Below are 12,492 nucleotides of genomic sequence, written 5' to 3' on the forward strand. Positions count from 1 at the left end.
GTATATTACATTATTTTATATATGTATGTATAGACAGACAGATGGATAGATAGATAGACAGACAGACAGATAGATAGATAGACAGAGAGATAGATAGACAGATAGATAGATAGACAGACAGAGAGAGACAGATAGATAGATAGACAGATAGATAGATAGATAGATAGATAGATAGATAGATAGACAGATAGATAGATACTTATGTGAAACTTGTGCTCAAGGATGCATAATTATTAAGTTGATATACAGAACAGCAACCACACTCTTAATTCTCTGCGCCTCTTATTTATGGCAGCCAAAATTGAGTAACATAAATTTACAATATATAGGACAAAACAGGTTTGGTGTACAATAACTGTACTCAAGACAATCAATCTGAGAACAATGTCAATAAAACAGCACCCTTACAGAACAAGTGAGAACTTAAAAAAAAACTTAATGGATGGTTCCAAGACCGAGACACAATCCATGCAAACATATGGGATAATAACAGTGCTTTAAATGTCAGCAAACAATAATTTGCTGGAAGTCTCATTCTGTATGATTTGCACATATTGTACCTGAATGCAGCAAACTTGCTTGTGTCTTATGTAGAGTGTTTGTTTAACAGCTTGGTGCTCAAATGAACTGAACAATATGACCACTGCGGGTAAGATCAGTAGTCAAGTCTGAAGTGAAATTCAGCACAGCACACTTATCAAGTGCGTAGCGAAATAAACCCTTAATGGGGTCCCGTCTGTATTCTTGTCTTACACCAAATTTAAGTGTCAGCGGCCCACAATACATGAAGACCTCAGAATAAACAAGCAATAATGGCCTCTGCCTTTCCCTTATTAAATTACAACTGTAAACAGCTTTTCTGGACCGGTGAATCTCACATAAAATCTATTAAGAAAATATCCCCATCATATTTCAATCCAAACTCAAAAGATAAAATAGAAAAATAATCAAATCTATCTTAGTACCTATTTTATACATACATATACATATTCTTTACTTTTTAACTTTAATACAGTAACAATACACGCTTACTCGTCCTACAATTATGACACAGTGAAAAATAAAATCTTAATACAAATGTATTCTTTCTTTTTTTTTCATTTGACTGGTGGTGAAATATGAAAGGGACATTTTTTGACAAGCTCTGAAAGATTACTTTATGAATAATAGCTCTTCACTGAGCATTTGGTGACATTCATTAAACACCTACTGCTTAATGATGTATATACTCTGAACTACTAAACAGACATGCTGAGAGTATTCAAAACAAACCCAGCATTCAAAACACCTTGGTCAGCCGTCAAAATGAAATGCCACTATAACGAACAGCTGATGAGAGACGCTTTGGTCTATTACTGCCTCTTTTAATGCATGCAGTATAGACCTGTGTCTGTAAATACTGAATTAAGAAACATGTTTCTGATTGATCCACAGCTCTGTAAAACCATCATGCAGTGGGTCAGGCTTATAGCACATATGTTTTATAATCTGTCTGATAGACAAAATATGATAGTGAATGTTCTGACAGAGCTAAAAATATATTCTTACACAGATGATGAATAGTCATCAGTATTATTTTATAGAAATTAGAAAAAATATAGCAATAGTTAAATGCTATAATGTGAAACGAAATGATCACAAGTGCCAAGTGGAGTGTCCTGAGGTCAAAAGGTCACAGACAAATGAAATCAGAGAGAGTCCACCATAGTTTTAGATGAAGAAAAGTTCTCCATTTTGTTCTTCCCTCATGAATGTTATGCGGGACAAAGGCATAACATTCTTAAGTTTTTCTTTCCTCGTCATGAATTTCCTCCATTCACAGAGAGGTGGTGGTAGGGTCTGCGAGGGTGCCGCTCAAATAACCGCCCACAGCATGTCCCGGTGTCTGACAGGGGGCAGCACTTTGAGCCGAACAGCCAGTGACGGGTGAAACAGACAGGCCACGAAATAACAGGTCCATTGAAGGGAGGAGGGGCTTGAGGAGACTGACAGGACAGAAGGCGGAGCCACCGTGAGGTGTGAAATTCACCTTGTTAGGGTCAGGACAGGAAGGCTGAAGAGGAGCATTTCCATCACAGGGAAGGCTAAAGAAGAAATTGACTGATGAATTAATGAAATTAACTGCATATGTATGTTAGTCATGTTTAGGTATATGTGGTGGATTAAGGGAACTAGAATATGGTCATGCAGAATAAGGCATTGATATGTGCTTTATAAGTGCTAATAAACAGCCAATACACTAGTAATATGCATGCTAATAAGCAACTAGTTAATAGTGAGAATTGTTCCCTACAGTGTTACAGTTTTATGTCTATTTTCTAACACATACAGTGGTTCGTGTTTGTGCTTAACTTACATGGCCTCCTCAGACACACGTACTCTCTCGCAGCCCTCTGGAGGTTCTCTCTGAAAGACGTACGTCTTGTTTGGACGAGGAGAAGATGATGGTGGCTCAGAAATACATAGAGGAGGGGAGGAAGGCGGACAGAGCGGCCCACACACAACCATATCTAAACACAACACACGTAGACCGATAAAGACAGTCATCAACCAAAAGCATATTACACAATTAACAGTTTCAACACAGACCTTCCTCTCATGTGTTGCTAAAATATGAATGATGTACCTAAGAGCAAGTTCGGTGTGTGCTATTTTTTAACCGTTAGACTCTGAGCACATCCATCTTTGGCTGTCTTGTCTCAGTTTGACATGGAACATGAAAAATAGACTTTATAAAGTCTGTTTCTGTGTTTATACATATACTGACCGGTGTCTGTGATGGTGCAGGGAGAGTGTGAGGGGGACAGCTGGGCAGGAGAAGGGTCGCTCTGTGAAGCGCTGCTGTACCTTTGAGCTGGGACGGGGGCTCTGTGACCATCTGGTACATCCAGAATCTAAACACACACAAAATCAGACGGGTTTCAGATGATTGTGAAACTCAAAGTGTACATCAGAAACACGCATACAAACAAATACACACTGACTTTGTGCTGTTCCTTTGCTGTTTCAGACACAAAGACTCCCTCCAGCTCCAGGTTCAGTCCTTCAACACTGCGTCTCAGTCTGGGGGCCAATCGGCTCAGTGGAATCAGAGGCATCGTCTGCACACACACACACACACACGACTATCAGAGATATATATGTATATATGTTTGTGTGAGTCTGTTTGCTTGTTTTGTTTTCTTCAAGCTTATACTTGTACACTAATTGATTTATAGGTCTCTCTGTGTGTATATATAGGTGTATGTGTGTGTGTGTGTTTTTCGCAGTTAAATGTAACCTGAACACATGAGATTAACCTGTATGTTTATACATTTATGTAATATAATAAACATGCATAGCATTCAATGCAAGTAGATTTATGCATATTGTCACCTCTAAATATACTACTGTACAAAGAGAGCCTCTGCCACATAACCAGCTGTGTGTTTTCACCATATCAGTGGCTGTAGCTCACTGACACCATCTAAGTAAAGCTGCTCTGTTTTTAAATCTCTGTTGCTAGTGAGATGTGGGCCAACCTGAGAGGCTTAGCTCCTAATCACTGCTCATAAACAAGCACAACCTTTATAAATGCCCCCAACCTTTCTCTTGATAGCCCTGATTGCCACTACTGTAAAATAACAAGCTGGTCAAAATACATTCATACTAGGGATGTATCGATTCACTCAAGTCACGATTCAATTCACAATTTTTTTTTTTTACAAAATTAGATTTAAGACAAATTATAAATTAAATGTGTCCTTTTATTATTGCTTGGACAAAATATAACACTATAATAACATACTAATATAGCACTTGCATATGATTGCTCTTTTGTTGGTTTTGATTGCTTCTATTGTCCTCATTTGTAAGTCGCTTTGGATAAAAGCGTCTGCTAAATAACAAAATTTGAATATAATGTAAATGTAAATAACAAAACTAAATTGAAATTTTAAAACAAGCCCCAAATCAAATATATAAGTTTAACAAATAAAATAAAGCTCTTCATATAAACGAAATAAGGCTTTGTCTGTGCTCTTTGCTTTTAAAATTAGAGGCAACCACTGCATTTTAATCATGATCCAAATAAAGATGCTGCATACATGCAACATGAGCAGTTTTTAATTTAAATTAGATTGTATAATTTCGAAATTTGGAGCAAAAACAGAATGATTTGAGTTTTGTGAAAATATACATAAAAATATCTGTATGAAACAGAAACAGCAGACGAGCTGAATGAGACGCAGATTCACTCTCTGCCAGCAGGTGGCTCTTAAACCGTTTCCTTGGTTTCTGCTGTAAACGAAGCAGCACTGCATTTATGAACTTTAATATGCATTATAAAGCGGCAAGATGAAAAGAAAAAATACCATCTAAACTTTCCTAAGGACAGTAAGTTACCCTCAAACATACATTCATATAAACTCCTACCACTAAATGAATTGCGATTTGTTTAGCATCTCAACTGATTGAATCGTCACATATTTTAATCGATTTTCAACCGGCTTAAAATCGTTATACAACTGGTTAATCGTTACATCCCTAATTCATACATTGTTTAGGTTTGTGTATACATTCTTGTTTACCTGTGTACTTCCAGGCGAGTGTGTTTGGCTGTTGTGTGTGTGTTGGTGTGTCTGGTCACAGTCCATGGCAGTAGGTGCATGTCTGGAGCGTTTCTGTAAGGACTGCCGAAGTTTAGCAACCTGAAGAAGAGAAATATGAGAGTTGTAGTATCAGATGTAAATTTATAAGGTGCAGAGGAGAGGTGGAACCTAACTGCTATGCCCTTTATGCTGACCTACAATAAAGGTTATACCTTCTGTTCAAAAGTAGAGTATTCTCTGTAGATGCACTTGTAAAAAGCAGCTATGGTACCACAGAAGTAAAACGAGTTTAGTATGAAAATCTGCACAGAATAGTTCCTAAAAATGGATGGGACAGAGTGGCCAGGAATAATTTGAATAATGGGTCTAAATAATAATTATATTTCCCTCACATCCAAAAACACACTTCTTTGGAGACATTCTTCTCGAGCAAGTCCTGTGTAGCGCTGCTGGCGTCTTCCCTAACCAGAATGAAGCACGTTGATGATGCGCTCTTGCTCTCGCTCTCGCTCTGGTTAATGTGCGCACACTGTTCCGGGAGAATTGCCCATACAAGGAAATCCACCCTTCATGATGTCATAAAGGGCCATGCTCGATAAAAACTTTCCGAAACTTATACAAATCCAGAAGGAGTGTAGTTGACACAGAAATACTTGTTTTTTTTTTACTTTGGCAATGTTTAGCATGAGAATCCAACTCTTTAAAAGTATAAATAACTCAGAATGCATGAAATAGCATTATACCTCCCTTTAAATTGATCAATAGTGACACTGAAGATATTTCTAAAGTTATAAAAGATCTCTATTTCAAATAAATGCAGTTCTTTTGAACTTTCATTACAGCTAATTTTCAAATAATCCTGAAAATCATGGTTTCCACAAAAAATGAGTAATGATGCTAAAAACAATTTGCCATCACAGGAATAAATTACAACACACACACACGTATATATATAGTAAAAATATTTAACAATATTACTGCTTTTGCTGTATTTTGGATTAAATATATGCAAGCTTGGTGAGTAGAAGAGAATTCTTTAAAAAGCATTAAAAATCTTACAGTTCAAAAACTTTTGACTGTAATGTGCTTTCTTTTAGTTAGATAACTTTGTGTCTCAAAACAGCAAACAACATTTTCCGGCCAACATCAAGTACTTGCCTCTCTGAGGTGTTCAGCACTACCCCATGATGCCGAACGCTTGTGACCGCCAACCCCTCTCCGCCCCCGCGTCTCCTCTATCCAGGAACTGGGAGTCTAAGAAAAGAAAGAAAACAAGCTTACATTTGACTTTCCAAGTGACATTGTTTTAAAGATCCTGATTTTCAGAAGCTCACACCCACAATGCTTTCTCAACGATACATCAAAGCTTCATTTCATTCAGGATAATCAAAATTGAACCTCCCCTCACTGAATACCTACTATCCCAAACACCCTCAGACTTTACATAAAGTAATCCAGCCCTTTCCACCGAACACAAGACAGCCGATAACACACCCTCCCTTAAATGCTGTTCCAGTTCAAACTTAAGCATCCGTTTGTGAGAGAGGTGCACTCCGCTTGCCAAGTGTTAACATGTTTTTCTGTACATCACAAATGGAACTGAAAGCTGCTTCCACGCCTCACTAAACGCATTTGAATATGGGACAGAAAATGTGACACACCTGCAACACACAGACACGCCCAAACACACACAGCTGTGCAGAGACGTGCATGATAGAAACCACTGACTCTGCTGCACCACATTTCAAAGATGTAGAAGGAAAAACACAAACGTGTCTGTCCTCAAGTGCACTCACACAGACAGACGCATGCATACCGTCACGATACCCCCGTCCTACAGTCCCAGGCCTCACTGAGCTGACTCTGAAAAGAAGTGGGAGCCCAGCTAGCGCACACTTGCACACTATATCGCCGAACACCAAACGATTATTTTCCAAGAGACCCAATCACCGAGCTCCATCTCAGAGCTTATCGTAACCCAAAAAGTGTCCTCCTGCTGTGTCTTCCATCCCTGTCCCTGCAGGAGGTCACAAATATCTTGTGCGGTTGGGATGCTAATGCAACAACATGCAGTTGAAGTGAGCGATATTAAAACATGTCATCACCTCCAGGCCCTGGAGAGCAAGATCAGGACTAACAGTGTCTGCTTAGTGGCTAGAGGTTTCACATGGCCCAGTGGGGGCAGGGTTGCGGGTTGATTTAAATATAAATTCGGCCCTTATTCCTTTCTGCCTGGACACCGGCCTGCCCGCCCACATCAGGCTGCCGTGGGATTAGGCCTATAAACGGACATTGAGTTTGAGTGTCTGAATGCACAGCACATTAGATGCTGGCTAAAGTTTCAGAAGTCCCCGTCTGCGCTCAAGTGGACCGGACGGGAGGTCAGATGGGGGGTTGGGCAGACTGTCGAGAGTGTCTTGAGACTGTACAATTGTTAACTGTTGAATGTCCACTAAAAAGTGGGTTGCATTTGTTCATCAAGGAAGAAATGCATGACATAAAGTGAAGATATGAAAGTAGGGTGTGAGTGGGGGTTTTGCTTGTGCATTGTGTGTGTGTGTGTGTGGCAGGGGTTGCATTGTGTGTGTGTGTGTGTGTGTGTGGCAGGGGTTGAAGGGGACGGTCACTGGAAGCGACGACCATCCAAACAAACAGACCCACAAACTACTGCTCTCTCACAAATCAGCAAAGCAACAAGGTGGTTTAAAGCAGTGTTACAACTACATGTCTCGTCTAATAAATAAAACTACAATTTTCAAGAAAATGAGAGTTGTAGGGGAGTTTCCCTACTAAATCAAATTATTTTAACAGTGCAAAACCTTTAACAAACTAAGAAGCTAAATCAAACTTTCAACTTGTGTGTTTGACTGAATATAGCAAACCCCAGCAGGCAAGTTGGAGCAGTGCTCCAGGAACTCATATGGAAACCATTTGGAAAAAACCAATATGGCTGCCGTTCCAGGGTGACTTTTCCTAATCTCCTTCCATTACCAGCCAAACTCTTTCTCCCCAAAGCCAAGATCTTTCATTAGGAACTGCTTGATTTCAGATTTCTAAAACAAACACTGTACTCTTACCATTTCAGAATTATGCTTTGCAAACAACACAAATGTTAAAACAGCTGTGCATAATTCTATATGTGTATCATATAAGGCAGATCAAACCAATGGTTTGTTTAACTCCCCTCTGAGTAGTAAAGTCTCCACTCCACATGGTCAGACAGGATCTCATTTGTTTGCTATTAATATCCAAGACGTGTTAAAGGAATAGTTCACCAAAAATGAAAGTTTGAGTGGGAAGGATCTCACCTGTGTGGCCTTGTCATTGACACAGGTAACAGGCTGACACTCTGGGTCTCTAGGCCAGTTACCCTGAAGGTACGGTCCCACCAAAGTGTCCAGAGACAATGTCCGTCGCAAGGTTGGCTTCGGCGGGCGACCCTTCGTCTTGTACTCGGCTACAAAGAGAGGACAGAGTGAGAGAATGAAAACGGTGAGATGTTTTTAAAATAATAAATGGATTCAACAATAAAAAAGCAAATAGCATGCAATACTCTACTCCACAATGCAAATTGCGCATTAAGAGTGTGAATAATAAGCAAATAGTGAACTCATTTAACTTCTTCTTTTTGATTTGTTTGATTGCACTGACAAAAGATACAACATTTTAACACGGAACTGTGTTACGAAAGGCAAAAAGACAGTTTTTTCCTATATGAATACTGGATGCCCCTCACATGCATTAATATACTACTGTTTGAAATTGATGTACTTTATTCACTTACTATTTTTATAGAACATAAAGCAATGTATATTGAATATGACACAGTAAAGGATAAGGATAAAACAAGGATAAAGTAGTGTTTCACTTCAAACATAGCCAATTTAAAACAAATAAATAAATCACAATAACAATGCTTATATATCTATTTTTTTATTTTTTTCAAATTTAAATAATAAATCTTTTTTGCATTACTTTTTCTCTATTCAATTTGCACGAAAGTAACAACGGCTTAAAGCAGCCCCAAAAAAGTGTGATGAATGAGATGGAAGTAAACACCTTTGACTTCTCGTCGTTAATTCAGCTGATTAAACTGAAAACAGATACACTGAATTACCAAAGACAGCCAAAAAGAAGGAGAACGAGACGGCCGTCCCATGAGCATTTGCACTAATCACTGTGCCACATCTCTGACATTTAAATATGTTTCTGATGATGTTTATGTATAATAATCTTTTCAGTTTATCCCGTGAGTTGGCATGCTGAAACACAGTCCATGCATGAAAGAATCGTTATAAATAGACACTGTTGTCGTAACGGATGCTGAACATCCTGGTGCTTCATCAACACACAGCAGACAAGCTAGTTATTAGGCTCTTTCCAAAAATACTTCAGAGGATCATTTTCCACCGTACACAAGACGGTTTTACTACTACTGTGCACTGATCATGTCAGAGGAACTAATAATGGTACACCCGATCTCCAACCTTGTCAGGTCCTTCCTGGATCCATTCACCTCCTCCCAGCCCCTAGGGTCTAAGGGTTTGGGATGGTGGACGTTTACTGGTGGGTGTTAAACAAGGCACACTTGTCTAGTACAGAGATTATTTTGTAGGTGTGGTATCAAGCAGGTTGGGTGACTATGTGAATGCGACTGTGACATTGTAAGGGTTGAGGAATATGTATGGTTTGTCTGATATGGTGCAAGAGTGTATGTGTAAGGTAATCTCACATAAACAAATCCAGGTCACATTTAACCCCAATAAAAAATTAAAAAATAAATAAATTATATATATATAATAATTATTTTTTTATTTAAGTTTAATATATTTTAGTTTAATATTTTAAATCATAATAAAGACAGTACAAAAATACCATTGCAACGTACAAATACTTAAATGCTTTGGCATTACATTTTATTTATTTTTGTTGTGCATTATGGTAATGAGAATCAGGTGGAAATGTATTTAAATTTGCATGAATGCAAAAAGGCTTAAAAGTCTTGATTTGCCCCAAAACAGGTTTTGTTTTCTTTATGTAAATTGAATTTAGTTCAATAGTTATTTAGTTCATAGACATGTTTTTGTCCTGATGAAAACTGCCAATGAGCTGCATAGTTCAGAATCATATCCTCCTCCTGCAAGCACAGTGGGCAGGATATAAAAATACATATACTGACATATTGTCTAAAGTTACACACAGCCAAACCTCTGGCCACCGTTTGTGCTCCTTTGCGCAACCACAGAATAGAAACGCATGCCATGATATTGTGCCAAATTCAATGATGGCTATAGAAGCCTAAGCTCATTTATTTTTCTTTCAATAAACAGATTACTCATGATCAGACCAGGAAAAATAAATATTAGAACTTTTTCAGTACTGATTTGAAGCTGCGAATGCTATACTCCAGTGTACTGCCAGTGAGTTGAACTTCTTGAATGACTGGTGTTTCAGTTCTGTGGAAGTTTGTGGAGATTTCAGCCTCGTTTTGTGTGGGCTGCACACGTGACTTACTGAGCAACAGCACAAATGCTAAGAGACCAGAGGGATTTGCTGTTTACTGCCTTGGTTAATTTACAATAAAAAAGATATTTTGGTCATTCTATCCTGTTTGTAGACTGCCATGTGGAAGACCTACTCATCTCACAAAAGCCTTGTGAAGATCTAGTTGCACTCAGAATCGACGGCCCTTTGTGATTCACACATTGTCCTAAAACTAAAGACGAGACTTTTCAAAGTATTCTCACTTAGTTGAGGAAATCTGACAATATGCTGATGTAAAATACCAGACGCAGCCTGACAGCTATGAAAAATGTCACACTAAGAGACAAAAATGTTGTAAATAAAACGTATTGTAATGTGTTTTGTAAGAAACTATTACTTCAGTTTTTCTACTTCAAAATTTCATCTTGGTTAAAAAAATTCTGCCCCTTTTTTTTTCTTCTAGTGTAGCTGTCATGCCAATCATATAAGACAAGGGTTTTCAATGTTAATCAATAATGATCAAATTAAAGGATCTGAAACATAACCATGGTATAGCATGTAAATGCATTAATATTGTACAATACACGTTATTATCGACCAAGTTTAATATGTAACATTAAAATTTACAGAGTATTTAACAGTGTCAGTGTTAACTGCTTTGTCTCTCTACTTATCAAAGGGGCCTGAAAAAGGCTGAAGACCCCTGATCTACGATAGCAAACCTGCATTTATACTAGATCTCTGTAGAGTAAAATCCTTGAGCGGCACAAAAACAATGCAAGAACTGTTTCCAAATGTGTCATCTTAGTGTATAACAGCTGGTCGCAGTAATGTGACAGTTGTGATTTGTTTTTCCTGATTGCAGATTATTTCAGTTGAAGCAAAACAGACCTCTTGAGCCCTGGACACACACTGTTTATGTGCTGAACATGCCAAAACAGTGATGAGAGTTTATAAAACACTGCAGGCAAACAATAACATCTAAAAGAAATACTAAAAGTGACTTAATAGACAGAGCTGCTATGCTTAATCACTCCCATGCCATGCTCTGTGACCACCAGGGACACAAAACATGTAGGGAATAAGGTGGGGGTCGTTCAGTGCTCTCTGGGAACATTTATTGCACCGAAGCCATGAAAAGAGCAACTAAACTACAGGACTTCCGCAGATTATCCATTCACAATATGATTAATATTATTATTATACCTAACAAAGAAGCAGAGTTAGAATGGATAGGACAGTTGGGCATATCAGTAAATGAACGCCATGGCTTTATAAAGTGCTTTTGCGTGTTTCTGGTGGTTTTTACCTGGCCTGGTGTCTTTGCAGCGCGCTGCTGGTCGGTTCTGGAGCTGAAACGGGACCGTGGCTCGGAGGGGCTGCAGTCCCTGATTACCCACCCGGGCCACTCCACTCCGACACGACATTCCCACAGTCTCTCTGTGCTTTAAAAAGTCTTTAAAAAGTTCACGAATCTCGCAAACTCCAGCGTTTACATAGAGCTGATGCTCCAGCAGAGGTTTTCGTCCGATTAGCCGTAAAAAAAAATAAAGTTTGTGTGCAAATACTTTGCTTTAGCACACTCGCTAGCTAGTCAGCTACTTTCTTTTGTGATGATAGTGAAGTTTTCCCAAACTAATTACTTTAACAAAATGCGTTGGTCATTGCTATTTTTTTTTTCTGGCTGAAAAACCATATAAATTTCTATGAGCCGTCCTAAACTGCTTATTCCACTTGGCCTAGTAAAGAACTACATTGTATGGGCTGCTGCCAATTCTTCAGTGCACAATCTGACAACAACCAACCTACACACTCGTGTCGGATTCAGAGCAGTGCACAGCGTCTAAACACATGTCCCCACTCTGATTGGCTGCTGAAAAATACTACTCACACCCCATTGGTCGTTGGCAGCATCGATCTATTAGGGGCGGGTCTCAGTGCGACTCTCCCCGCCCACTTCATTAAAATTCATACTTTCCACAGTTCTCCAGCAGCAGTGAGCGTGCCAACTGAAAGTTATAGTGTCCTAAGTGAAAGAACACGGGTTTGTTGAGGTAATACTGGATTATATTACAATTCAACTTTACGTAATTTTTAAAAAAATCATGTTTTAACCAAGGGGTTTTTTAATAGGACATTTAGGGTGGCAAAGTGTTGTAAATAGGAATCTAAATATGATAGGATATAAGTCGTCGACCAAAACACCCCCCATATGCTGAGTCTCAAACGCATTTATACACTACTTAACTTTTCTCCCCCTTTATCAGTAAGGGTTTTCCAGTGATTTAAGTTTTATATTTCTTCCCCCTGATCTTGGATATCACTTGAGAGGGTGATATACAGTACTGTACTGCATTCCTGCAATGTACATACAGACATGTACCCATGCAAGTGATACTATATATATATATATATATAT

At 38.6% G+C, this 12,492-nt stretch overlaps 1 protein-coding gene across 1 annotated transcript; it reads right to left on the reverse strand.

Moving 5' to 3' along the window:
• Window positions 1–269: 269 nt before the first annotated feature.
• On the reverse strand, window positions 270–11,897 carry LOC109062337 (protein FAM117A-like). The gene is made up of 8 exons (XM_019079426.2): window positions 11,383–11,897; window positions 7,898–8,046; window positions 5,748–5,843; window positions 4,569–4,688; window positions 2,985–3,101; window positions 2,768–2,894; window positions 2,357–2,510; window positions 270–2,084 (listed from the first exon to the last, which is right to left on the reverse strand). Exons 1-8 carry the CDS (start codon window positions 11,498–11,500, stop codon window positions 1,817–1,819), a joined length of 1,149 nt encoding a protein of 382 aa, XP_018934971.2. The 5' UTR covers window positions 11,501–11,897; the 3' UTR covers window positions 270–1,816.
• Between the last annotated feature and the right edge of the window lie 595 nt (window positions 11,898–12,492).

The sequence above is a fragment of the Cyprinus carpio genome, chromosome A3, assembly GCF_018340385.1.
Source record: "Cyprinus carpio isolate SPL01 chromosome A3, ASM1834038v1, whole genome shotgun sequence".
Taxonomy (NCBI): domain Eukaryota; kingdom Metazoa; phylum Chordata; class Actinopteri; order Cypriniformes; family Cyprinidae; genus Cyprinus; species Cyprinus carpio.